The sequence below is a fragment of the Acromyrmex echinatior genome, chromosome 1 (genome assembly GCF_024713525.1).
Source record: "Acromyrmex echinatior isolate Ae372 chromosome 1, ASM2471352v2, whole genome shotgun sequence".
Lineage (NCBI taxonomy): Eukaryota > Metazoa > Arthropoda > Insecta > Hymenoptera > Formicidae > Acromyrmex > Acromyrmex echinatior.
Genome location: NC_141852.1, coordinates 15,148,141 through 15,175,601, shown reverse-complemented (window position 1 = coordinate 15,175,601; position 27,461 = coordinate 15,148,141). Strand labels below are relative to the sequence as shown.

At 31.8% G+C, this 27,461-nt stretch overlaps 1 protein-coding gene across 9 annotated transcripts in view; it reads right to left on the bottom strand.

Annotated features, from left to right (window-relative positions):
* Trpgamma (Transient receptor potential cation channel gamma) overlaps positions 1-27,461 on the bottom strand; it is a 126,428-nt gene that overhangs the window by 4,544 nt on the left and 94,423 nt on the right. For 6 of the 9 annotated variants that reach the window (XM_087413864.1, XM_087413855.1, XM_087413852.1 and 3 more), the window contains 15 exons: positions 22,235-22,365; positions 20,010-20,250; positions 18,041-18,189; positions 16,663-16,858; positions 12,766-12,936; positions 11,796-12,030; positions 9,564-9,684; positions 7,142-7,426; positions 6,580-6,713; positions 6,371-6,503; positions 5,567-5,762; positions 5,036-5,230; positions 3,927-4,152; positions 1,818-2,195; positions 449-970 (listed from right to left, as the gene is read on the bottom strand). In XM_087413864.1, the coding sequence (XP_087269990.1) occupies positions 449-970; positions 1,818-2,195; positions 3,927-4,152; positions 5,036-5,230; positions 5,567-5,762; positions 6,371-6,503; positions 6,580-6,713; positions 7,142-7,426; positions 9,564-9,684; positions 11,796-12,030; positions 12,766-12,936; positions 16,663-16,858; positions 18,041-18,189; positions 20,010-20,250; positions 22,235-22,365 (3,313 nt within the window). The remainder of the gene's footprint in view (positions 1-448; positions 971-1,817; positions 2,196-3,926; positions 4,153-5,035; positions 5,231-5,566; positions 5,763-6,370; positions 6,504-6,579; positions 6,714-7,141; positions 7,427-9,563; positions 9,685-11,795; positions 12,031-12,765; positions 12,937-16,662; positions 16,859-18,040; positions 18,190-20,009; positions 20,251-22,234; positions 22,366-27,461) is intronic. The other 3 variants (XM_087413889.1, XM_087413895.1, XM_087413890.1) reach the window with 3 other exon arrangements.

Here is a 27,461-nt window from a genome sequence, read left to right as displayed (position 1 = left end):
TCTGAGATCAAAAATAAAAAGATTCAAAATGTCAAATTTAATATGGTAAATATAATTTCTAAAAAATTATCTGATGATCATATAAAATATGGTTTTAGAAAATTTTTATTGCAAAATAATAAGTTTCTGATTTCAAAAATCCTTACAAAACAAGGTTTTCATTCAGTTTTTTTGTTAAAAAATTCCCGTCCTTAAAAAATTAAATTTATAATTAATAAGAAACTGTATAGACATTTCCACAAATTTAAATAACCATTTTTAATGTGCCTACATACCTTGTTACTCTAATTTATAATATGTTCTAGTTATAAGCTCAAATAATTACTCGAAGCAAGTGACGAACAGATAATGCATGATAGTTATATGCACGATAATGCACGTCATAATTGGTTCATCCTACACCTATGTGCTCTCTCTGAAACAACATCCCATGCAATAATCAGTTCACCTTGTTGCGCGTTAATGTGCTCGCTGATGGCGATTTCGACGACGTCGAGACTGGGTTGCTGGCTCTGCGTAACTTCATGCCGTCGAGACGTCGTTATTGACGAATGCGGAGTTAATTCGGGACCTCGAGTGGGCACGCTGCTGGCGCGTTGCAGCTGCTTCTTCGAGGAGATCCTGGCTGCCAGGACGGTAGCGACCGAAGATGTCGTGCTCGAGTCTGCAGGATTCGTGTTAGTGCTGCTAGTCATCGCGGGCGTAGATGACCTCGAGGCGGAGAACTTCTTGCGCTTCTTCCTCAGGGCGGCCAGAGCTGGGCCCAGGCCGTGGGTAAACATGTGATGCGCCTCTTGATGCTGTACTTGATGATGTGCGTGATGAGAATGAGAGTGATGGGGATGTTGAGAGCTTTGTACATCGTGACTAGCACCCTCCAATGAGGATTTCGAGTCCGAGGAGCCTTCGGATCGTGAGCCACCGTCCTCGGACGCCGGCGAATATACCGAGTCCTCGGAACGAGATCTACCTGAGAAGAAAAAATGACGTTTATTTATAAAGTGATTTCATTATTATTCCGTTTAAATAAGAGATTTATATGGAAGAGAGAATCTTAATTGATGATATTATTAAAATATCTAATTACTCAGAGTGTTCAGATTAAATGCCTGTAATTAAGATTTAAGATTTTTATGCTCATTATGTAATTTAAATACATATTATGTATTATGTTTGACTCTCGTTTATTACCGGTTATTATACTGAAATCTTACATATTTGCAACAATTTTTCTACTGATCAGTTGTAATTACGTTATGTCACATCGAATTAAACACTCGCGACTGTTTCCCTTTCTCAGCTGTTCGAAAGTCACTTATTGCTTAAATATCTTTTATCAGTTATTTTGGAATAAATCGTAACAGCTCATCTCTATCTTTATATCTTCTCTATAAGACTTTTCCGCAATCTCTCGCGCTTTCAATCTAATTTCGACATCATCAATTAAATCGTAAATTCTTTACAATTCTTTCTCGAATATATAAAATATTAGGAAGATAGGAAAAAAATATATTAATATGATAACGTGTTTTAATTTAATAACATAAAATTGTTTATTTTATTTTCTTCTTTTTATTCATTAATATTTAATATTAAAAATATTAAAAATATTTTTGAAACTTAAAACTTTAAAACTTTTCAAAAACTTTATAGAAATACAGTTTAAAATCATATTTCATTTGTTTATAAATAAAGAGCGTATTAACTACTATTTTATACTCTCACATTCATTCAACGAATATTATAACGGATATCGAAATAGTTGGAGAATCAATAATATTAAATAAAATATTAATGCAAAGAAAATTTCAATTTACCGATTAGTCTGGAGACCCTTCCAGCTTTCGCAGCTTCGATCAAAGTGCCCCAACGCTTCTTCCGAGAGCTACTTCTGATGCTGTGGCTTTGTCGCGACCCTGTAGCTAGCCCGGGTACGCTATTAGTGCTGGTATGATGTGGGCTCTTCTTCGGAGTTGTGCCCGGTCCAAATATGCCACTCAGGGTTGAGCCAAATAAATCATGATGAGAATTCTCATGCTGCGCTTGCTGAAGGGACGCGATGAATTCAGCTACGGGCGGTAGGGTGTTGCTTCCGCCTGGTTGTGGCCCGATGTTGAAACCTTTCATTAAGCGCCGCTCCTTCTGACGGTTTTTCTTGCCACCCGCACCTACGGACAGCTCTTTAAGGCTACCGTCTAGGAGACAAACAGAAAATCGGCGAGCAGCCTCAAGCAATCTACTAAAAAAAAAAAAACTCAAAAACTTAAATGGCTAAGGAAAAACAAGAGAAATCTAGAGACATGTATAATAATCATAACTTAACTAGCCTATAAATAAATTATATATTAAATTATACAAATTATATAAAATTTATATGTATATGATATTAATTTACAAATGAATAATTTTTAGTGCAAGACAAGGAACTTTTTTTTAACGCACTTTGGGATGCTGAGTTTGAATTTACTGCCAGAAAAATTCTATCAAATTGAATTTTTAAGATATAGCATTTTTAAGATAGTATTCCTTTTTGAATAATTTGGATGCAATAAATGATGAACAAGACAAATATTTTTAACAGGATTTGACGATAATTAAGAAACGTTATCAGATATTAAGATAAAAATATGCTAAGTGATTTCTGCTGGACTTTAATACGTGAAAGTTATGTAAAATCCAAAAAGTCATAAAAATTAAACTCAATACTTCTAGTTGTAATTTCAATAAAATTTGACTATAATTGGAAAAAATGTTTCTTTTATAACTCATAAAAATTTGATAGAAATATTTCGATGACAGATGCAAGCTCATTATCAAAAATTAGAAAACAATTTTCATATGCTCTTGCACAAATCTTGTAAACTAATGTAACGTGTGATATATTAATTGTTCAACATATAATAAAAACTACAATAAATATGGAAGTAATATCGAAAATATTAATTAAACTTTTCTTTATTTTTTTTTATATTAACAAATAAGAATGAATAAAATAACTTTTACGCTATGCTTTCTAAATTCTTCTAAAATTCTCTATCGGCTGCAAAAGTTTTTCCTTTTTAAGATGTAGTGTATGCAAAAATAAAAATTAACAAAAAGTCAAAATAAAAATTGATTTAGTTTTAATATACAGGATTAAAATTAACAATTATAGCTATTGGTTCAGCACATAAAAAAAAGAAAAAATTAATAAATTAAATTAGTACAATAATATTTATTTATTCAAAATTTGTGCGGATATATTTCTCTCACAAAAATTATTCTACATATTTTCTCATTAAGGCGAATTGGAAATTTAAGCCGATGTGATACTTACAGAGTCATCGGGTAAATTCTTAATTAGAGTAATTAGCCCCGAAACTAAATTAGTTCGGATGATTAATGGCGCTTTCTTTAGCTTCAAATTACAAGGGGTTACTTTTGCTCAATGACTAATGCGAGCGTTACTGCGAATAAAATAATGATTGGTATTCCCAAGCAGAATCGCAGAGTTAAATTCGAAGTTTCGACGCTCCACGTGATGCGATTAACAATTTGTGGATTACCAACAATTGCGTCGTTCGTATAATTCTCACCGTTAACTCGGAAACACATCCGTTCGTCGCCGCGGCGAATATACTTTTTGTTTAGTATCAAAATAATGTTTAATTGCACACCTTCGAGAGACGAGGGATTAATAATTTCATTCCGCTCGCATATTTTACGAATATTCATTTTCATATTCAATAAACTCTACAACAATATTGTTCTGAGTAAACGAGAATTCGTTCCTTTCAAAGGAAATTGAAAACACCCGCGATCAATATCCGCTATACATACACACTTGATTCTTACGGTAGCAAACACTGTGCAACTGAATCAATGCTTTCTCATGCGGGATATATGCAAGGCAATTTATTTTCTTCTCACTTTTCGTTTCGACTTACCGGTACCGCTGCTTGCTGCAGTGGAAGTGTTCATGCCAGAATTCTTCAATATCTCGATGAGCTCGCAACGAAACGCACTGATGTCTTGTTTGATCTCGTTCACATCATCCTCCGTGACACCTTCGCCCTCCGCTTTGCGTTGCTCCACCGTGACATATCGCCTCACCAAATTTCTCATGATACTCTGATATCTAAAGTCCCGCTCGGAAGCTTGTTTGACCTTTCGCTAAGATAAAAACCAGAAATCGAGACCCTTCAACTTCCAAAGTTTTCGTTACAAAGTGCATGTTACGCTTTATATAGTACGCCCCAGATTTGTCGAGCCATTACGGATCACGGATTCTTTGATGTACTAGATTTTCCCTTAGCGAAAATGTCGAACGTTGCTACGATATATTTTCTATCATGCATCTAAAAATAACTAATTATCTGAAAGTATATCTACAAAATATTATACGAAATTGTAACAATTATAAATAAAACTTCTTTAAATAATAAACCTAAATAACACGTAAGATTTGCTACATTTAAGAAGTTTTTATTTTTAATCGTGTAATAGCTTGATATTAGAAGATTTCTTGTTATTGTTGAGAATTGTTTCTACGCTCTTCAAGGAATCTATATAAGAAAACTTCGTAAAGAAAAACTTTGTGTACTTATATCTATGCCATATGATCTGTAAATATGTATGTACGGTAACTGAATCGTTGCAACTTATAATGATAAAAACTTCCTTGAATTTAATATCCCTTGCAAATTCCAAAAAAAAAGATGTGCGAACTTCTCTTCTGACACTTGAATTTCCGCTCTAAATATTCTATATAAGAACTTAATTTTAAAATCCAAAACGAAGCCAGAGTGCCCCGGAGAAATTCGTAAAAAGCATCTCTCATAACAGAATACATATTTCAATATCCTCCAGCATTCACGAATCCCCCGCGATATGCTAGCATTGACATCTTATTCTGTAGCTTTGCATTGGGCAAGCGATAAAAATTCAGATTCGAAAATTGAAGGTGGCTCGACTCTCCGGGGAATTTTCTTACAAAAGCGACGACGTCGCGGATGCTATTCTAGTCTTGCAAAAATCCGAGAACTGTCGTTCCTACCCTGATTGTTCGCATGTGCTCCTTTTTGGCTGCTCTGCTGTGTCCACAGAGCTTCCGATATATCCATTGTGCGACGTACCAGACGCTTTTCGGGGTCGGTATGATGTTAAACGGTGGAGGAACGGTACCGCCTTCCTCAAAATAGCTGATCCAGAGCTTGCTTCTCGCGAACTTCCACTCGACGTCGGCGCGTTCCTAATTACGAGCAGCGAATCACCCCGCTAATTAGTCTCGGCTAATTATAGATGCGAAAAGTACACGGTGAGGTACGATTTATCGTGTGTTTTCGATGTTGTTTTAGTGTTTCAAGAATCTCGCGCTCGTTTTCGCTAATTTTCACAGAGAATAAATGTTGCCTTTATAATATTATTAATTTATTTATATTAATTCATTTCATGCAACATTTAACGTAAATAAAATTTAGGGATTTATTTTCTCATTTTCTTCATTTCTCTTGGGTTTTTATTTGAATTAAACCTTATATATACAATAACGTTTGTAAATAAATTTCGCGGAAGATGCTGCACTTACCGAGATTAGTTGATAGGAATGATTCATCATGGCAATCAGGAGATTTAGGAGGACGACGATGTTAATAACTGAGTAAGTACCAAACATTAACATGCCCCAGAACCTGGTGAATACCTTAATACCGTCTAGTTCGAAGCTGTCGAGATCCACCAAGCCAAAAACCGCCCAGAAGAGTGTTTGTATTGTTTCAAACAGACTAGCCAAAATTCATATCATGTATTATCCGAAACAGCAAAAATTAAGCACATAAGAATTTAACTTAAAATAATAGAGAAATTCTATATATAGTTATAAAATACAAAATATTTATATCATAACTGTACAATTTGAATTCTAAATATATCAGGTAATGCTTCTTTTTCTTTTTTTTTCTACTAAAGATAAAATTCTTATGTAAACTTCCTCGGTTGTTAGTATATAAAAACACATATTTATAAGTAATAAAATACAATTAAATAATTATGTAGAATGTACATACTAAATGAAAATTAAAAGTAAACTTGTAGACGTTTTAACTTCGAATAATTCAATTTGTACTCAACATCACTAATTATCATATTAAAGAGGATTCAAATCTAAAGTCGAAATGTCTGCAAGTTTACAGTTTATTTTTAACTTTAGTTTAGTAAGCACATCTTATTTAATTGCTTACAAATTTGATCTTTTTTTTTTATAAATATATAATTTATGCACTAACAACCGCGAAGACGTCTCAAATAAACCTTTTATTGCATTAAATAAATTCTTTTTAATTTTATGTATTTTTTAAAAAGCAAATATTCAATGAAAGAAGTTATTGCGTACTTTGCAAATCGACGCCAAACAGTACACGCGTTAGGGTCAGCATTGATTGCGCTAACATTAGTCGCATATGACATTGCTGAGGGGCACTGTTTTTTCTCCATGTCGGCATAATACCAGAGAAGTTGATTGAGACCTATAATAAATGTTTCCTTTTATTAATCTTCACCTTGCTGCAATATATCTTATTGTGGCACTTTTATTTCATTTACCGCATGAGAAAGCGAAGAGGACCAACACGTAGAGGAAGAAGAATTTCATAATGTCCATAACCATCCTCGACAAGGAAACTTGCAGTGGACCGAGATGAGGATTCACGGAAAATATGTAGACAAGCTTTAGCGAACTGTAATGCGATATTATTTACTGCTTTTAATCTATACATAATACAAAGGATAATACAAAGTATTTATAATTCCCTACATTAACTTTCCCGACTCAGCTTTTACGTTATATCGTATTAATTCTCCAATGCAATCGAAGATTCATTTGCACTTAAAGTGCGATGCACTGATCATTCGCATTCAAAGCACGTTTTAAATATGCGTTTGCATACATTTTAAAGCTATCGCAACTAGATTGTAATTGAGAGATATCATGATATATCATAATTTGTTTTATTATTTTGCAACAGAGAGAATAAAAAGATTTAGTGACATTTATAAGATATACGAAAGGAGATTAATGTTCCTAGCTTATACCGCAATCGCATCCTGTCCTGAGCTTCCTGTACATCGACAAGAGATGCACGATTGGGCACTTGCAATTTATTACCTGAAGATGTTAGCGGCGGAGAAGAGGCCCTCAGAGATGAGCATCGGGTCCCAAGTGTCCCACTGCTCACGCTGGAGTTCGATCACCGAACCGGGCACCTGATCCTTATTCTCCTTTAGCACTCTGTAGTAAGCTACGACTCTGAGTGCCACTGTGGCTACGTATAGCGAATTCGTTACGAAGTCGATCACGTTCCACATATCGTTCACGTATTCCTCCAGGCCCACATCCCACAATTGTTTCACCTCCGACCAGATCAATCCCGACACCCAGGCCAATATAAACCTGCAATTTCGACCATCTGGTTTTGATCTTATTTCTGAACGAAAGAGACGCGACACGTCAATCGGCCTGCTTGCATAATTTATTCATCAATGAATTCTGCGCCTCGTAAATCGATTGATGCCAAAAATTTATTCGGAGAAGTTAGCACCTTTTCAGTAATATCTTTTTGATTATTCTTTTGATTATTCTTTTTTCTTTTCACACTTTTTCTTACACTCACAAATTTTACTGAAATATCTAAAAATTTTACTAGATATAGATATGAAAATAATTTCGTTTGCATAAATATAATTATATAGGACGCTCAAACTGGTTGTTAGAACATTAAAACTTTTTCCAGCATTGTCATCAACGTTTAACCTGGGAATATACGATCTGTCTAAAAAGTTTCGAACTGGATTCAGAAAAAAACCGAGAAATAAAGAGATATAAATTTTATTAATAAAGGACTTTCAACAAAGTCTCCTTCCCTCGATGCATGAATGCACTGCTCAGAACATTTTTCAATTGTCGGAAGCTTTTACAATAGTCTTTTTTCGAAATAGTCTTTAATGCACTCGTCACATCGAAGGCTATTTCGAAGTAAATTCGTCTGGATATTTAAAATGTCATCAAAACGCATTGCTTTCATTTACATTTTCTTCAAAAGTCAAAACCATCTGTGTCAAAAAAAGCGACCATCGTCTTGATTTTGAATTTTGTTGCCCTCCCTTTTAGTTTTGCCCTTCCCTGAGACCGTCAATTTAAATTTTTAAACAAAATGTCAAATTTGATAACAGCTCGCTATCCTATTTTTGAAAATTTTCAAAAGAGAAAAATCTTTCTCTTTAAAAGAGAGAACGAAATCCACATTCGCCAGTCCTCAAAACATATACTGCTTATATCATGAACAAAATCGTATAATAATTCAATGTTGTAGTAAAAGGTACTATAATTGTTGGAAAAATGACATTATTTATATGTTCAGAAAAAAAATCAGTCTCGGAACTTTTTAGATAAATCTGGGATATTTTTATATTCCAACGGCAAAAACATGTGAATTGTTGTAAAATATTGTTTCGTATGGATATTGTTTAAAATTTTTTTTTTTTAATAACTATTTTTTACAAATCTTTAAATATACATTTTTATCAAAAAAAATTTTTTTTTAATGTTAATTTTTCCATCCTTATTTTTTGAAATACTGTCATAACGATATGGTTACGTTATGGTTAGCTATTTAATGCTCATTCTGTTTAATATTTGTTTGGTTTCCATTTACCTTTTTCAAAAAACCGTGATTAAATTCATATTCATATTTTTGAATACTAATAAATCGGAAACAGTCAATTATATATAATATATTATTAATAATAGTGATTTTAGTGAATAATAGTTAATTAGGATATAAAATCCCAATCGTTGTGGTATAAAATGATCATTCTGAGTAATCGTTTATATTATATAAAAAATATCAGATTACTCCTAAATTACCAAGCGTTCTACATTTGTTACGATGATTCAACAAAATTATTTTTAGATTCGTATCTAGCTAAATTTTTAGATATATTAACAAAAAAAAGCCATTTTTTCTGCTCTTTTATTATCATAATCGCTTGCTCGCGGTTTAACTTATTGATTTATTTTCGCACGAAAGTAGAATCTCAGTGATATCTTGTTAATAATACGTCAAACATAAATTTGTGATATGATGAGGTGATATTGTGAGGTCTTGTTCATCTTATTTCGATCTTGTCATCGTAAAAGAAAAAAAGGAGTCTTCGCGATTGCACGCGCGTTTCTGGGATTTATTTCGTTTACCACCGACTTACTACAGCATTACTGTGTAATGCTTCTATACGTTTTATATTACTATCTTTCGCACGAGCGGAGAGTAGCATAAACCGATAGATATTACATGAATTTTATCCAACTTTTTCTCTTCCTCTCTCTCTCTCTCTCTCTCTCTCTCTCTCTCTCTCTCTCTCTCTTTCTCTACTGAAGTATTATTTTTTCACGTTTACAATTTTCTTTCAAAATTTTTTATACTCCTCGCGTGTAAAACCTTACTCCTCGGAGTTACGAAACACGTGATATCGAGTTTAACGAATAATAACATGAAACACGAATACAAGCGCGAAATTGAAGGAAACCTTACCATTCCACAATCGTTGGTGCGGCACCTCTTTTCGTCGGCGCTGGTTCGTGCTCCACGACATCGTGTCCCATCCAATTACCGATCACGCTCTCTATCCGCTGACTAGCCAGTATTAACATGACTGCACAGGCAAAATTATGCGCATTCATCATCGTTAAAAATTCAGAACAATCGTAATTTAAATGTAAAGTCGTAACGGTGTAATGATAGATCGTGCAACTTGACTCAGTTGAGATAGAATTCATTTCAGCAGAGATTTAATTCGCGATTTAATGTCTCAGACGTTCAATGTTAGAAGTTAGAGAGCTACGATTAAAAAACGGCTCCTTAAAATTCCTTTAAATGAGAGAAAGAGTTTATATTTTAGATCTAATTAGTTATAATAATTAATAAAATTTGTCATGTTAATGGTGTAAATATATAATCGAATGAATAGCAGAAATCAAGTCAAAGATGTATCGTTCGTAATTGAGCAATTAATCTCGGAGCAGTAATGCTCCTTAGCTGTTCGAATTCCATACATTAGTGCACGACTATTATTGGTAGCGGCACCAAAAGGTATTTGTAAACTGTTTGACGTTCGTAACGTAGATGTTTGATCTACCAACGTGCCGGAAAGTTAAATACGCCGTAAGAAACGCCGTTTGAGAACCGTGTCGTTCTCTTTCCCGAATATTTCCGCAGGATGAGTCATATTGGATATCGTAAACGCGTGAAATTATTCGGACGGAAATCCGAAAATCATCAATCTATGAAATACACGTCTCATTTTTTTGTTTCTTTAATATAATAAATATTACATAATTACCGTCAAAATGATTTTTTTAGATGCTTTTTAATTTTTTAAAGAGATTTTACAAAAATTTTGCGATATTTCAAGTCATATTAAATGTAGAAATTTAAAAAACTTATGGAAATTTACGTGTTATATTTTAAAACCGCGTAGTTGCAGACACAGTTTAAAGCATAAATTTCACATATTGAAAAAGTCATATAAAAAGATGGATATAATATACAAAGTTTAATATCTCTCTCCGAAATATGAAACTTAAAACATATTTCTAATTTTTAAGATTATTTAATTTAGACGTCTCCCTTTTTTTTCTTTTTAATTCAAAAAGATTATAAAAGTGACTTCCATTTTAACAATATTTTTTAAATATTTATATTTGCCTTGAATGCCAATTAAAAATTATTGATATAAAACTGACATTTCATCTATGACGATTCAATAATATACGTTTCGAATGCATGTAAACCAGATGAAAATGCATTCAATCAAATAATTGCTCTTATTTTTGTTTAATAGATAGAAAATTTAACTGTTCACGTTAAAAGCAAGATTCATGACTTGTTAGTTTCGCATGAAAATTTCCCCGCGGAATTATTTGATTAGCAAGATAACGTAATAGAGCGAAGGTTTAATTGTTTCACACATTAATGAAATGCCGCAACAGAGAATGCTACAATCCAAGATAATGAAAGATGGATGCACAAGTATCTAAAATTTTCAAACAAATATTTCACGAACATTCAAATTTTTTAGTAGATTCTGCAAAAATTGTAAAAGTAAAAAATAAAATAAATGATTCCAAAAGAGCTGAATCAAATATATTGCGCCGAATTTTCATATATTGACTTTCCAAGTAATGATCAAATATTAACTTTTGTAAATCAAATAACGTCGCCAATTTCAAAATTTTAATCATGATAAGGTACGATTATTTGAAATTATTTTCACGTATCGACTAGAAATCACCTCGATTACATATATCGATTTCGAAAACAAAACATTATATCGTGCAACTGTAATTGAAGACCGGAAAGAGAGATGTTTGTAAGTATGGATGGTTAGTATCAAACTGATTCAGCGGTGCAACCGATATTTCCGGAATGAACCGGATATTTGGGTCACGCTGATCAAGTGTGATGAACAATCTAGGAAATAGCAGGTTACGGCCGGATGTCGTGCCAAGTGGTTAGATTTAAAGCGTGACATAAAATAACCCTGAGTGTGAAACAACCGGCCTGTTATCAAAATGTTTCGTGCGTATCATATGTGTTGGCATAAAAATTCATTTATCTTAACTTCTCTTTAAATTTTTTATACAGTTAGTGAATGTGAAACAGCGATTTACACTCGATTTAGTTGTAACTTCTAAAGTTAGACTTTATCTAAATAAAATTATGTCGCAACATAAGCTCTCTTGTAAAAGATAAAGATATACTTACATAGAAAAGTGAAATATGACGCAGAGTGACAGATGAATTTGATAAATGGCTTCCTCATGGTTTTGCCGATCATGCTATGGGGTGCAATAATGTAAGCTACGCTGAAGAACGGAAAAAGGACGCCGATCCTGACGATCTCCAGCGCCTGGAGAAACATGTTCTTCCTTCGAAACCCTGGCAGACCCTCGTACCAGATCGATGCCAGTAGCTGCTGCACGTTAGGATGCGCTACGAACTGGAAATATCCAAGCGATATTGACCGACAGTTTCCGGTCATGCGATTGGGAGAAGGTGGCAGTCTCTCACGCAATCAGAATTTGAACTGCAATTACTATCTTCCAAATGTCATCCTTAATTATCACACACTAACGAACGTTTTACGTCTTTAATCGTTTAATCAAATTAAATATTTGATTATTTCTGCGTCAATGCTCCAAAAGTTGCAAAATGTTACAATAATTGATGATAAATTTGCGATATAATTGTTACTTTACGTATAGTTGAAATAATGAAAATGTCTCGATAAAATATGATTAAAAAGTTGTAAAATAAAAAATTTTTCACAGACATCAAAGCTCCAACGTCATAAAATACTAGAGAAAAAACTTTTTAAACAAAATTAATACAATAAAAATTAGTTATAGTAAAATTAATTATAACAAAATAAAATTAAATATAATAAAAAACTTTTTAAATAAAATTTTAGTAAGAAATAAATTATATTTTAAAACAAATGGACCCAAACAGAGTTAAATCTTTATTGTAGTCATTTAAATTTTTTTCAGTGGATTCTCTTACATTGTCGCTTCACACAGAAATTGCAAACCTAGAAAAAAATTCACGCGCTTGACAAATTTAAATAATTATATTCGCAAATGCGGTTTTCATTATTGAAGACAGCAAAATCTATTTCTAATTCCATATCCGGTATAAAAAAATTGTAGGGTTTACTTTGATTTGCATCCCATACCTTCTTTTGTCTTAGCTTAATAGCTAATTTTAAGCGGTTAAGATGCATCCTCTCTCCGTGCTCAAAAGCTGGTCCCGTTGGGTCGTGATTCAGCAGGACTTCAAGCTCGTAGGAACTTCTAGTGTGGTCCAGCAATGCGGTCGCGAAGTCTTGACACTGTCTTCGGAGTTCCTGAAATCACCACGACAGTTGCTGCCAATCATAATACCGAAATGCAATTTCGAATGCATTCTCTCCGAAGCATCTAATTTCTTAAGGCGCTGAAAATAATTCTCCTAATTTCTCTCATAATTTCAGAGATCTCGCTCGCAATTGCTCGATATTCCTGAAGGGAATTCGGTAGATTCTTCGCGTTGTCTCTTGCGTGTCGGGAATTGCGAGCCGAGAAAGAATTCGCGCGCTTGACGAAGCGAAATCGAACTTCCAGGGTTTCTGCAAGATCGACAAGCACGCTCGAGTTCCTATCCTAATCGTTTTCAGTCTTGCCTCGACTTCAACTGAATTCTCGTTATGCACTCACGCGGATATAGATGTTTTCTGCATTGTTAGCCAAAAATCGCCGCGAAAAGTTATACTTAACTTCATAAAAAAGCAAATGATGAGAAAATTGTGCTGTTATAATATATTTTTGTTTTCGATTGCCAGGCAAATATTTACATTACCCATCGATTGAGAATTTGTGTTTCAAAACATTTCGTACCTCAGTGTAACAATTTTCGATTTCATAAAATTGCTCTTTTGATCGAGCATATCGGGTTTTCTTGTGCCGTTATTTTTTTACAGTTCAATATACGTGCGACACAAAAGAAGCCAAAGAGCAACCGAGCATGAGTAACTGACGTGATTGTAAGATTACACATCTCCTATCTGGAGAAGACCATCGTTACTCTAAATTGTCTGCAACATCAAGTTATGAACCTTCCATCTCAAAGACATGTCATAAACTGAAGTTATTTTGTGCGAAGATATACAATATGATATTTAACGTGTTTCTCAATATTTTCCTACGAGAAATGTATCCTTTTTCGATACATGCAGATACATCACATAAAATTTAATATATTTAATCAATAAAAATATTGAAATAAATATATTGAAAAAGAATTTATTACAATAAATTTTAATAAATATTTGTTTGAACAGTACTGACTAAATATATATTTGATAAATGTAAACATATATTTATTTGGTACAAGAACTATTAATTCGATTTAAGTATCATTGATTTTTATTGGTAAATATTTACTTACCATAAGTAAATGTTTCATTACTCTTACTAGTACCTACTCTTTAAACAAATATTTATTACAATTTAATAAATTTTTTTTCAATATATATTTAAAGTGGATAAAAGATTACAAATACAATTAGCCCTTAATCTTTTCAATATAATATACTTTTTTTCCAATGCTTTTTTCATTCCTTAAATTTGTTCTACAATGTGCTTTTTGTTCCCTGTTTCTTGCTTTTTGCTATTATTTATATCTCGTTTTTTTGCTTTTTATCCGGTTTTTTTTGTTTTATATCGTCCGAGATAAAAATTAACGAACTTCGAAAGAAATAAGAAATATGTAGCAAGAAATACAATTGTCGATAAAATGATTGCAAAGCAGAAAAAACAAAAGGTAAAAAATAAAAACAGGAAACAAAGAGCACAATGTAGAATAGGTTTTACAATTTTTTTATTAATAAAGATACATGCATTCTCTTAGTACCTTATGTTCCTTAATGTCTGACGTTCCAATTAAAACAATTATTTCCAATATGTTTATTTTTATGAAAATTATGAGCAATTGAACTTGATTTTGCATATTGTTATATCCAAGTGTATTATTTCCGTAGTGTGTCATCTAAGAGTTAACTTCAAAAATAACGAATAAAGATAAAGCAAGAAAGAATGGAAGAAAAACGGGAAACATTTACGGCAATTTATCACAAGCTTCATTCACTTTACTTTCGAAGTCGTCTTCATCGAACTGGTACGTCAAGATCGGCACTTGAGAGATGGGGAACGATACAATAGCAAAATGGGAGTAAAAAGACGGAGTTTTCCAAAGAAAAAGAGGTGAATAAGGAACAGAGGGTCAAAGAAATGGCTGATGGCGATGTCGAAAGGGTACAAGGAGGGCTATAGAGAAAACCGGAACGTTGACGAGGCTGAAAGGGAGAACAAAGGGTGTGCCAGGGAAACTATAAAGCAACTCGATAGCGCCGCTGCTCAATATATTACTACTGCGAAGTGCGATTTATGCGTGTATAAATCAAAAGTTCCTTGAGCGTGGTGAGCACTTAAACTTTCACCACTTAAGCACCGTAAAGAATCAGGAAGAGAAGCTAACATAGAGCTTCGCGAGGAATGCGCTCGAGCAGAACTTGAAAGACGAAACGGACGGAAAGGAAAGCATGGATGTACATCTGCACGACCGCTGAATTAAAGAAAACACGTGTTAACTGCTGTGGCTCGCTAACCAAGATAAATTTGTTTCGTAAAACCGGAACACCGCTGTGAAGGAAGAAACATCGCCGAAGGAAGCAACACATGTGTCTTAATCTGTAGCTTGGAAAGAGAGTAAACCGTCCGAGAAGAAGTTTTGATCATTTAACTATATATTCATGATATATGAAGAATTATAATATGTAATTTCCAGGGTTGGGAAAAGTAACTTAAAGTAATTAATCTAGATGCTAAATGAATTAATCAAATAAGTAAGGAAAAGGCTAATGGGGTAGATGCGGAGATTTTGGTACATATAAATAATATTTTTAAATGTCAATTCTAAATCTTTCAGTTATATAAACTATATACGCGCTGCTTATTATCGGATTAGAAATGTAATTATAAACTCAAGCTGAAATAATATTATAATTAAATTGATTATCGAATTGGTAATAACGCTACTAATAAAAATAACTAATGCCTTAAAACCTTATAAATAATTGATTGAGAAAATTATTACCTCAACCAGATTATTTTATAAAAAAATAATTCATTATTATTACTGTTTTTTTTAATAACTGATTAATGTTGTTGGTTACTGTTTTAAAAAAAGTACTTTATTATCAATAACATTATTAAAAAATTAACAAATCATTACAATTTTCGTATATCGAGTTTTAACGACGTTTTTTTTTAAATGGCATCCAATTGTCTATGTCGCTTATTGACTTATAGTTTAACAGGAAATCTATTATGTGATTAATCGCAACATAATCAAACGTAACACTCCCTTCTTCCAAAACTCGTTTATGAGCATTCTATATACATATACATTTGTACGAAATGATGATAAAAATAACGATTATTACTCATTATTATTACAAAAAAAATGGAACGGTGATACCATTAACGGTATTACAAATAAGGAAACATAACATCATTATCTATTCATTACTGAAAAATAATTGTAATGATAATAAAATTGGAAGTAACGCGTAACTTTCCTAGTAATTCCAATGCGATAGCCAATGCGAATTTCGATTTGTTTTACTTCTTTTTTTACTTTCGAAATAAGACTTAACGAGCATATACTGTTTGCATTTGTATATGTATCAATAAAAATTATAAATAATAAATAAAACATTTTTAAAATGCTTTCGAAAAATGTTAATCGATGACGAATTGTTAAAACAACTGTTAGAGTGTTGCGTATGTAAAATGTCGATTTTATGTGATCTTCAAGTAATTTCTGAAAAAAGTAATTTACAATTTACTATCAAAAAATCGCAAACATTTGACAGCAAGTGAATTATGTTTTTACAAATAAAATACGTCATTCGATGTTTGTTTTATAAAACGTTGTATAGGTAAAATTGAAAGTTTTGGCATCAAATACTTCAATACGCAAAAATCCAATGGAATATTATTTAGGAATATTCATAAATATATCAATTTCTTGCCTGATATTCGCATTTGAATTCGTGCTCCAAAAACGAAAGTCGTCGAAGTTCCCAAGAGAGTTCAAAAGCAGTCAGGATAGGATCCTTAGATGACAGTGCTATCAAAGACGGCGACGCCAATGCCCGATAGGCGTTTATTCGGCTCCTCGAATGCCTCAGGGAATCCTCCATTCTTGATGTCACGCACTCGTCGCATCTAAAAGAAATAACAAATGGCAACAACAAGTCGAAATGAAAACGACTTGGTGACACACTGCCTGGCGTTCACCGTTTTCTCTAATATTTCCCAGGGCGACCATGTGTCTCGCGATGTTACATCATCTTTTACGTTGAAAAGACCTCTTTTATCAACCTTTCAAGCGTTATGCGACGAAAAGTCTAGCTTCAAATTGAGAAAACGCTGACCGCTGTATATATTTCTTTTTATATCACGGATATATGAACAAAATAAATAACTTTAGACATACAAAGAGACGACTTTAAATAATACTTTTTGTATAAATTTCGAGTAAAGAAACGATATTTTTCGCACAAAAGCTGCGCGCTATGAATGATGAATGTAAGTACTGCACTCGGTACAGCTTTTGTCCGAAAAATGGCTACTTTTCACGCCAAACTACTACGAAAAATATTGTTGTTCAAAATTGCCCCGTTTGAAACTATTCCTCTATGTACGAGTGTTTTAGTCGAGCAAATACATATCGTTTTCATATAACGCATTACGACGCAATATAAAGTTCTTCCTCTGCTTTTACCGATTCAAAAAATTTTCTGCAGTTTCAATGCACAGAAGCTTAATATAATGCGATTATCACAGATTAAATTTTCTCTAGAAAGAGGTGATGATAACGCGGCATTTATGTACGCTTAACCTAATTTAATTACGCTTTTGTCGCATTTGTATATAAAGGAATAAGATGATAAATCAGCAGAAGGAATCAATTAGCTAAAAAGAGCGTTCTTAGTTAAGGATCACTTTTAAAGCATTTATAAAAAGTTAACTTTATTGAGTGATAAATATCAGAATTTTTTAATATTTACATAAAATATTCATATACTTTTGTTGTCCATTATCTAATTTTATCTTCTACTTACTAAATAAATAGGATATCTCAGGAAAGTTAAATTATTATTAAAACAAATATCTCGATTTTTTATCACAAATATAAATGCTCCAAGAGACACTTTTAACAGAAACTTTGTTAAAACATTCAGAATGTTAAGAAGTAAGCTATAAAATATGCAAGACAGTGTACAGTAAATATTGTAATATATAATAATACCAAAAGAACAATTTTGACGTAAATTATTTTCTTTGTACGTTAAGCTCCTTTAATTTTCTTTCACAAGCATAAAAGCGTTTAATGAATCTTCTTACCCACAGCGAACATCGTGTGGCATCGGCAGAATCGATCCACGATCTAGGAGAATTTTTATAATTTCGTAGTTATCCCTGTGGGCCGACAGGATCAATGGCGTAATGTCGGGCGTGAACGTGGCTGTATCAGGAGGTAGAGCCTCCCAGCTCTAAAGAATTAAACCGCAAGTCATTACTTTCATAAAATTTTGTCGCTTAACAATCTCTCTCACACGTGCGTACAAGCAATTTTTCATTTAACTCCTTTGATCTAAAACTATTATCCACAGATCGCTTTTTGCAGTTATTCCTCTTCAAAGAAAAAGACATAGTGATGGCAAAAACTATTGTATAAAAATGACAATAGTACACGTATATACGTATATAGAATTAATATATATATAATAATCAAATGAACTATTTTATAGTTCGTATAATTATAAAATAGTTTATTCAATTATTATGTACATAAATTTATTTATCTATATATACAATTTATAATAATAATTATATTAATTCTACGTATAAGACTTGTTTAATGGTTAAACTTGTTTAATCATCTTTAGTTGCCATCACTCTGTTTTTCTTTAAATGTTCGTCGAGTACAATTGGCATCTGAATTGTAACAAGTTCCGATAAATAAAATAATATCAAATATCAATCATAACTTGATGAAGTGGAGTAATAAGTAATAAGTCGAGTAAATAAAGAATATTTTTTTCGCGTAACAATCGACAAATAATCTCTCTTGGTGCAGACTTGCGCTGCCATTGTACCAGCATGATCGGTTTAATCAGTCATCGTCACGGGTGGTAACCTCTTTCTTCACAGGGAACCAATTCTCCCCATATAATGAATTCGTCCGGTCCTTTCGGACTCATTCTGGATATCATTCCGTTGAAGTTCTGCGAAAGCTGATTTCTCGTTAAATCCGATTAGAGCTCGGTTCGAAATTTCGTATTCTTCTACTTTTTTCTATTACAACCTCGTTCCCGCTCTACCAGATTTCTTTCATTGCTGTCACAAATGACTTTATACTTTGAAGAAATCGTCTTTATGGCAGAGAAGGTAAGACTATTTGATAGCGGGATAAAGTATGGAAAAATCGATTGTGGATCAACTGACACGATAAGTAATCGATTTACGAACTTCAATCAGCAATCAGCAGAATTTTTATCTACATATTTTACTTTTTCGAATGACGCTTGTGTTAGATTATGCTACTACAGATAGGTAGATGCAATGTAAAAGTTCGACCGTAAAACTAGAATATAGGTACATTATTCTATATATATATATATATATATATATATAAGGTGTCCCGAAAGTTTTTGCCAATCACTTTTATGTAGATAGAGTTTTTCTATAAAGTTAATAGTATTTGAATAAAAAATTATTCAAGATATTATTCAAGATATTATTCAAGATATAAAAAATTATTCAATATTTAGCAATTTTTAGTATTTTTTAATATTTTGTTAACTATTGCGAAAATAGAGAGAACTTTTCGACTCAGTTTAATCCGCTCTATCTACACAAAAGCGATTGGCAAAAACTTTCGGGACGCTCTGTGTATATATATATATATATATATATATATATCACGTAAAAAAATTGCAAGATTATTATTTAATTAAAAAACTCGATCTGTGTACTTTACGACAATATGGTTAGCTTTTACTAATTAAAACAAATCAACATAGAACATAATTAAAATATATTTTTTCTAAAATAATACAATTTTAATTATAATTTAAAAAATTAATATTTACATTTTTTTAAATTATATAAGATTGACTCTAATATTGTACGTTATATTAAAACAAAAAACAAACAAAGAATAATTTAAATATAACAAGAATATTTACATTTTTTTAAATCATGTAAAACTGATTAATAAATTATATTATATGTAATTATTATATTCCCTCTCTCTCACACACGCACACACACACACTTTTATTCAGATATAAAAGATGTCGATACAGACGCTTACGTGTGGCTCGCCATTCCTGTGAAGGGTCTCCTCATGCTCTAAAAGGACCTCCACTGCTTCAACGAATTCCTCGGAGATAGCATGAAGGAGTGCATCCTTGGTATCGACCTTGTGCTCTATTAAAAGCTCCACCATCTCTAGATTTTCATTATCGATCGCCATGAGGAGGGCCGATCGTCCGAGAGGATCCACGCAGTTAATGTTAATGTCGGCCTCGTGAGCTTTTTGGAGCATTCTGTAGTGACAGGAGGGTATTTGGAAGATTGATGAATTGCCATGTAGGATTCGTAAGTGCAAACATTCGTATATAGAAAATCCCAAAATTATCGGATATCTTTTTAGCAAATTGTCACGGTTAGGAGAAATAATTTGTTTAAATAATATCGATCGAAATCATTTATTAGATCTTTTTAATTTGTAGCATTATATATATTTGCAAATATATATTTCAAATTAAATTCTATTAGATATTTAGAATTATCTATAAAATTTTGTCATTTATTTTTTAAACTTAATTTAAATCCCATATTTTTAATAAAGATAATTACTTGAAAACTATAAGTGCTTCAATATTTCTGTCAACTAGAATTTTACTTCAACAAAGAATTTGTAATAGAAAAAATATTCGATAACTTCGAGACTTATACAACTTTAAAAATAATTATTTGATAATATAACTTTATCAAAAGTTAGAGAAAAAAACCTGTCTTTTTCAAATGGATTTGACTGCTTCTTGTTACAATCAGAATGAAAAAGCGATGTCAAATCAAAAGTTATGACTATAAATTATAACAGATGAATTTTGTGAAAGTGGCAAGTTAATCATAGATAGCAATCAGCTTCAATTACGGTAACATGAAAGCATAACAGGGAGAATTCTTGAAAGTTTCAAAATCGCGCAAGCAAGCTTATAAGATAATTAGAAAATTTTGTGCCGTACACACGTCGAGCGGAAGTTCATTTATTTGAAGAATGTGTAATATACACTAATTATTTTTTACAATAATATCAGGATGCATTAAGTAATAATAAACTAAAAAAAAATTTTAAAAGAATTTAACTACCTATTTTAACTTTTTATATAAATCGTACGTATTTTTATAAATATTATAAGATTTTTAAAACTTTATTGTTTTCAAAATCATATAATATTTATAAAAATCATATGATTCTTATATAATATTGTACATATTTTTGTAGGACACGCACGCCAAAATTAAATTATGTCCGTTTCTACAATGTAGATTAATTAATTTAATCTCACCTTTTTAAAAAAAAATGTTTCAATATATGATTAATTATTCAGTAACTAGTTAATCAGTATATTGAAACACTTTTTTCTAAGAACAATTTAACTAATTCTTCATGTTTCTTCAAAATTTTCCAGTTTTAAGAATTAAAAATTATAAAAGTAATTAAATCAAGATTGAAGTTATAATTTGGGTAGAAATCAACATTAATGCTATAAAATATAAAACTTGTTTCAGAAAGTTTAAGTGAAATAAAATTTCTACGTAATGTTGCAACACAGTTAACTTCTATAAAAAAATTTATTGCTATTAACTTTTATTCTTTCTTTTTTTTGTACGAAAGAAGTTTTCTTGTCCTTCCTAGATATCTGCTCGCACGACAAATCCCACAATCGACACAATTATCTATTTTCGTTAGCAGTAACACGTGCACGCGTGTCAGTGCACGTGTCTAGATATTTCTTATAATAGCTCTATTAGGATAACGAGGACATACGATAATCATACTCTTAATTCGCGGAATAAAAGGATGAAAAGATAGAGAAGCTTGTAGGGATACACGTGTGCATCGCGTAAGGATACACGTGTATGAACGAAATGCAAACAAGATGAAACTCGTTCCATATTTGTATATAAATAAGTTATTTCTTTACTTAAATAAATGTTTTATATACGTATATAAAAAAAACTTCTTTTCTTTTCTTCTATCTCTTTTTTCTTCTCTTTCTTTTTTTAATATACACATGCAATGTTCTCAGGCTATCAAAAAACAGCACATCTGCCTGCAAAAAGTTTTTTATGTTACGAAAATTTCGGAGTGCATACATCAATGTAAAGTGAAATATTAAAAATAAATACACATCTGATTAAATTCTAAGGAAATTCTTTCATTTTTTCGCCTTGTATTCTCCTCTGCTAATAAAAAAGTCAAAAATATTTATAAATTTTTAACTATAAATTTCAACTGACCTTCTAACGGAAGCCACATCTCCGCGCTCGACAGCGAGAAGATATTTCTTTTCCTGAAGCGACAGGCTGGCCATTTCCTGATGAGGTCTCACGACGTTCTCTTCCTCCATCATGCCGTGTATGCTGTGCCTCTATAAGCGCAATATTTTTATTTTATTTGTCTGAGTGTATCTATACATTTAGACATACAGGAGAGTGAGAAAATTGCGGATATGGGGTAAATACAAACGATACTATTGCAGTATAGCAAAGTAATCTCTCTAATAATCTCTCATTTCTCATATTCAATGATAGTCTGATGTACACTTACAATTAGTGTGGCAATATAATGATTGTAAAACACATACACCGTTTAAAATAAATATTAAGTGAGTATGATTTTCGATGATTGTGATGTAGAAGAGAATCAGGGAATTTGTGAGTACCTAAGAGAAAAGTTAGATAAAACCGAAGAGAGTATCAATTATTGAAGTTTCGAAGTATTCGAAGAATATTTTTGACCTTAAACTATAATAATTATTTATATATTAGTGTTATAATTAATATTTATATATTTATGTATAAACTATTAGGTGTTGGAATTAATTCGTAGCGTTTTACAAGTGATGGGAAGTACTTTCATTAATGTATTTTTTAATGCTCATGTGAAATAAATAACATTCTTTCATTAAAAACGCTACGAATTAATTCCAACACCTAATATAATTTTAAACAAAAAAAAAAACAAAACTGATTCACGCTCTGCGTGCTGAATAATTTTAAATAAAAAGGATTTTATTTTATGTTTAACATTATATTAATTTATATCGATATATATTAATTTATAATGATATTAATTTATATTGATAACATATGAATATTAATTATATATATTTGAAGCAATAACCAAAGTATCTTTCAAATAAAGATTTTATTTTATTAATTAAATAAAACGTGTCAAAGCAAAACTTTGTGCCATTTTGTAAATTTTTCAGACTGAAGGAAAAGTTTATTTTCTTGAAAACTATCACTTAAAAAAATTTCACAATTTGTTGTTAATTCACGCTTAAACTCGAAAGTTAATAAATGTTCCTTCTAAATTTTGTAAGATATATTAGGAGTTACGGCATATTGTTTAATGCAAATCTTGCAGGGGAGAGAGTTCTTCTGGAAAACAAATAGCATTAATAACATAATTTCCATAGCTATCGCCTATGCGAGAGAAATGCAAAGATGGTCAGATTTCTCAGTGTTATCTCATCTTTTTCCGGTGCAGCATTTCTTTAGCAACGCGCGAGCATTCGTGTCTCTAAATGTTTTCGCCTCGTTTTACAGTATACTATTGTAATTGTCGCACTATTTGAAACGCGCGTTAAGTTATACAAATTTCGTCTAGTGGCCCTAGCCTCATTTTCCACCGTCATTGTACCGGTCATGCACGATTCAACGCTCACTACGTGATTTTGCGTCGCGCTCACGCGGAAGTTGCATACCGAATCTGGAGCGAGCGTATGCGTTCGTGTGCAGAAGTGTAGTTAACGAGGTGAAATGCACCCAGTTTCGAGGATCAATTGTGTCCCTCATAACTGTGTTCGAGGAATGCAGCGTATCATTACATACTAACACAATGCTTTCACATTACGATTGGTCGTTTGCTTTGAACTACGAATCCTTTCCACTGATTTTAATTAATTATTCATCAGTTATTATAATTAATTTAGTCGTACGCGACCCATTCTTACAATCTTTTTTTCTAATACGATATATCACACATAATATATCGTAATATGGATATTATATATTATATTTGCTCTAACTATTTCATGTTAAATATTTTTTAAATTAAACCAAGTATCTGAAGGCTCAAAAAATTAAAATTTAAATAAGAAGCGACATAGAGCAATGAGCCAAGTACGATGTCAGTACACAATATTATAATTAATAGGTTGACAAAGTCCCATGGGATTTTGATTTTATATTTGACAATATACTAATTATATTGTAATATTGTTGGCTCATTGTTCTATGTTGTTTAAATATTTTGAATCTTAAGTTAAAAAAAAGTGCTATCACTTGAAAATGTTATCACTTGAGTTCATAGAATTATTTTTGTGGAATTCAAGAACACATATCACTTGAGTTGAGTAAGATAATACAATTATGTCCGAAGAAAATGGTCTTGAAAGTGCTTAAAAATTTAGCTAGCTACAGGTTTAAAAATAATTTTATTTAGACCAAAATAATTATGTAGAACGCTCAAACTTGTTGCTAAAATGCTAAAATTTTTTGCAGCATTGCTTATCATACTCAACATTCCTACGTAATTATTTTGATGGTCCAGCAAAATAATTATTTTCAAATCTGTATCTGATTAAATTTTTAGATACTTCAACAAAATCATTTTTTTTGTGTGGGACTTGGCATTAGTTATAATCAAATCTATTATACAATTGATATATTTTTAAAAATGAAATATAATACCACTTAGATTTAATTTTTTAATTTGATACAAATACAACAGGTTTTTATTTAAAGAGCACATTTATACTGACGTTCTTTTTAAATCGTAATTAAACGTTACAGATTAATATTTCGTTATAATTTCGTATAAAATTCGTTCGAGATTAAGTTAAAATTAAATTATTCTCATTATCGTACTATAGTGTTTTCATTATCTATCCGAAGATTTAATTTATTAATATTAATCTTGTTGTATTTGTCATTAAACTGGATTCAAGGTAATATTTTAGAGTAGTATTTTAAAGTTAATATTGAAATTACAAAGGAGAAGGGAACGAGAAGAGCGTAAAACTTTATCACGAAAATGTAAACCGAATTATCGTCGATCGTACAAATTATTTCAACATTGACTCGTATGAATCGTATTCCGTTTGATCCTATTTCGCATAAAGACCATCAATAAAATGTGCTTATTGTTAGCAAGTACGTTTTAATTGTCGCTCTCCGTTTATCCGATGCGCAATCAATTTTACATTGTCATAAACAGGGCTGCATTGAGGCAGCATCGAGGCAGACATCAGGCCGTGAATTAGCTGTTTTATTATCGATTATTGAAAGTTATTGAAACATCGCGTTCGCCGATATGTACGCGCGCTTCCCCTCGCAACAAATTCATCCGTCGTGATATCTGTCGTTCGGCACAGAGATAGTGTCTGTACTGCATTGTTCGAAATACAATCCATAAATGTCGGACACGTGTGCGACGTATCGCAGATACACACTCATGCGTAATTCAAACGCAAATCTTGACCCAAGGTCTGTATCCTACGTTGGTATTTTGCATGATTGGGGGGGAAGGGTTTGAACATTGATCGAAATCCATTTTTAGGGGATGAATATGCGAATGGCGAAAAAGAGTCGCGCGGGTCTTAGCGAGCCGTAAAGGCAAGCATATGATAGACGGTGTTTGCCGAGGGTGCGCCGACAATTAAGGTGCGCCCTTAGTAAACACTCGTCAGTACTGGCCTTCGCAGTATTATATTCTAGTATCTCGAGTACGATATCGTATTATAGAATATATACTTTTTTCCCCTACTTGAGTCTACTTTCGTGTCTTTTCTTCTCGCCCTTTGTTAAATAAACTATAGTCTGCGTTCTTAACCACTGATTTAAAAATCTGAACATGTACACTCCTATTACCTTACAGCGAAAGATTTTGCTGAAATATGTAAAAATTAATTAGATACAGATCTGAAAATAATTTTGTTTGAACTTTTAAAATAATTATATTGAACTTATTTAAACTGGTTACACAGAAAGAACGATTTTGCTGAAATATCTAAAAATTTAGCTAGATACAGATTTGCAAAATAATTTTCTTTGAACTATTAAAATTATGTAGGACGCTCAAACTAGCTGCTAAAACATTAAAACTTTCTGCAGCATTGTCATCAACGTTTAAACTGTTCTGCCTAATTATTTTGATGGTCCAGCAAAATTATTTTCAGATCTGTATCTAACTTTAAATACTTTAGCAAAACTTCTCTATGAGAAGCTTAAAAATTATAAATATAAGACATGAAAAATATATGTGATAGGAAATTCGTAATATATGTAAAGCATCTTGTAATTATACATATAATTATTCTTAATTATAAACTCTAGAACATATTTAATCTGTACATTCTATCTCACACCTCTGTGTATGTTAAATTATTTTTAAACTCTATTTCTCTGCATTCTTTTTGCTTTAAATTAAAATGTTTTAAATTAAAACACGGTTTTTAAAGACATGATCTAAAGGCAAATAATTTTTCGTAGCTCCTGCCGAATCTTTCTCAAAGCTCTAAAATGTTTTCGGATTTTATCGTATTTTGTCGCAAAATTTATTACAGGTTTGGAGTACACGAGGGAAAGCAAATCCCACCTTGCGCGTGAAGTGTATCGACGCCCCCAATCTCGAATATTGATTTCCATTTTACGAGGAAGATCCCTCATCATTATTTTTTGAAGCGTTTGTTTTCATACGGCAAATCTCATGAAAAGGAAGTTTGAAAGCAAAATTTTGATTTTACGGAAGAATTCTTTATTAGGGTTTTTCCTCAACGGGAAGTTGTTTTCGACTAGATAGTTTTACAAATAGAATTAAATCCACAGGCAAGAAAACGTGGGAACGCGCGCTAACCGTGGTATTTCACTCTACCATCATGGATTAAATGCTCCGCCTCAATGCTTCGTTACGCGAAACACTGGAAAGGATTTCATGTCTCAGAGCAGCGTACTCTTGGCAAGTAGACATTTAACGTGGTCTATAAATCCCGTCATTAAGAAATCATTCGACTTGCAATGTACAGTTTAAGCATTTAATGCTATAAATTTTACAATCACCACAATCAACAGCATATACATTTATTCTGTTTGAAAAATCCCATTTAGAATTCAGGAATTCGAATAATAGTTTATATTTTAGATAATAGATAAGTCAATCAATAAATAACTTTAAGTTTACCAAACAATCAAAGTGATAAAAATTAAGGTTACCTATTGACTTATCCGTGTATTTTATAGGGAAATCTTATATTTAAAGTGATAAAATAAAGAATTTATCTCTTTATATTAAAAAATAATCGTTTAACAAAAATTATTTATTTTAATAATAATTTAAATAAATAGTTTATTAAAATTTTCTCAGCTATTAATTTTCAGCTATTAATTATTATTTAAATGACGTTTTTATTTATCTTAATTAAGGGAGTTGTAGATAAGATACATGTCTCCCACAACCCAC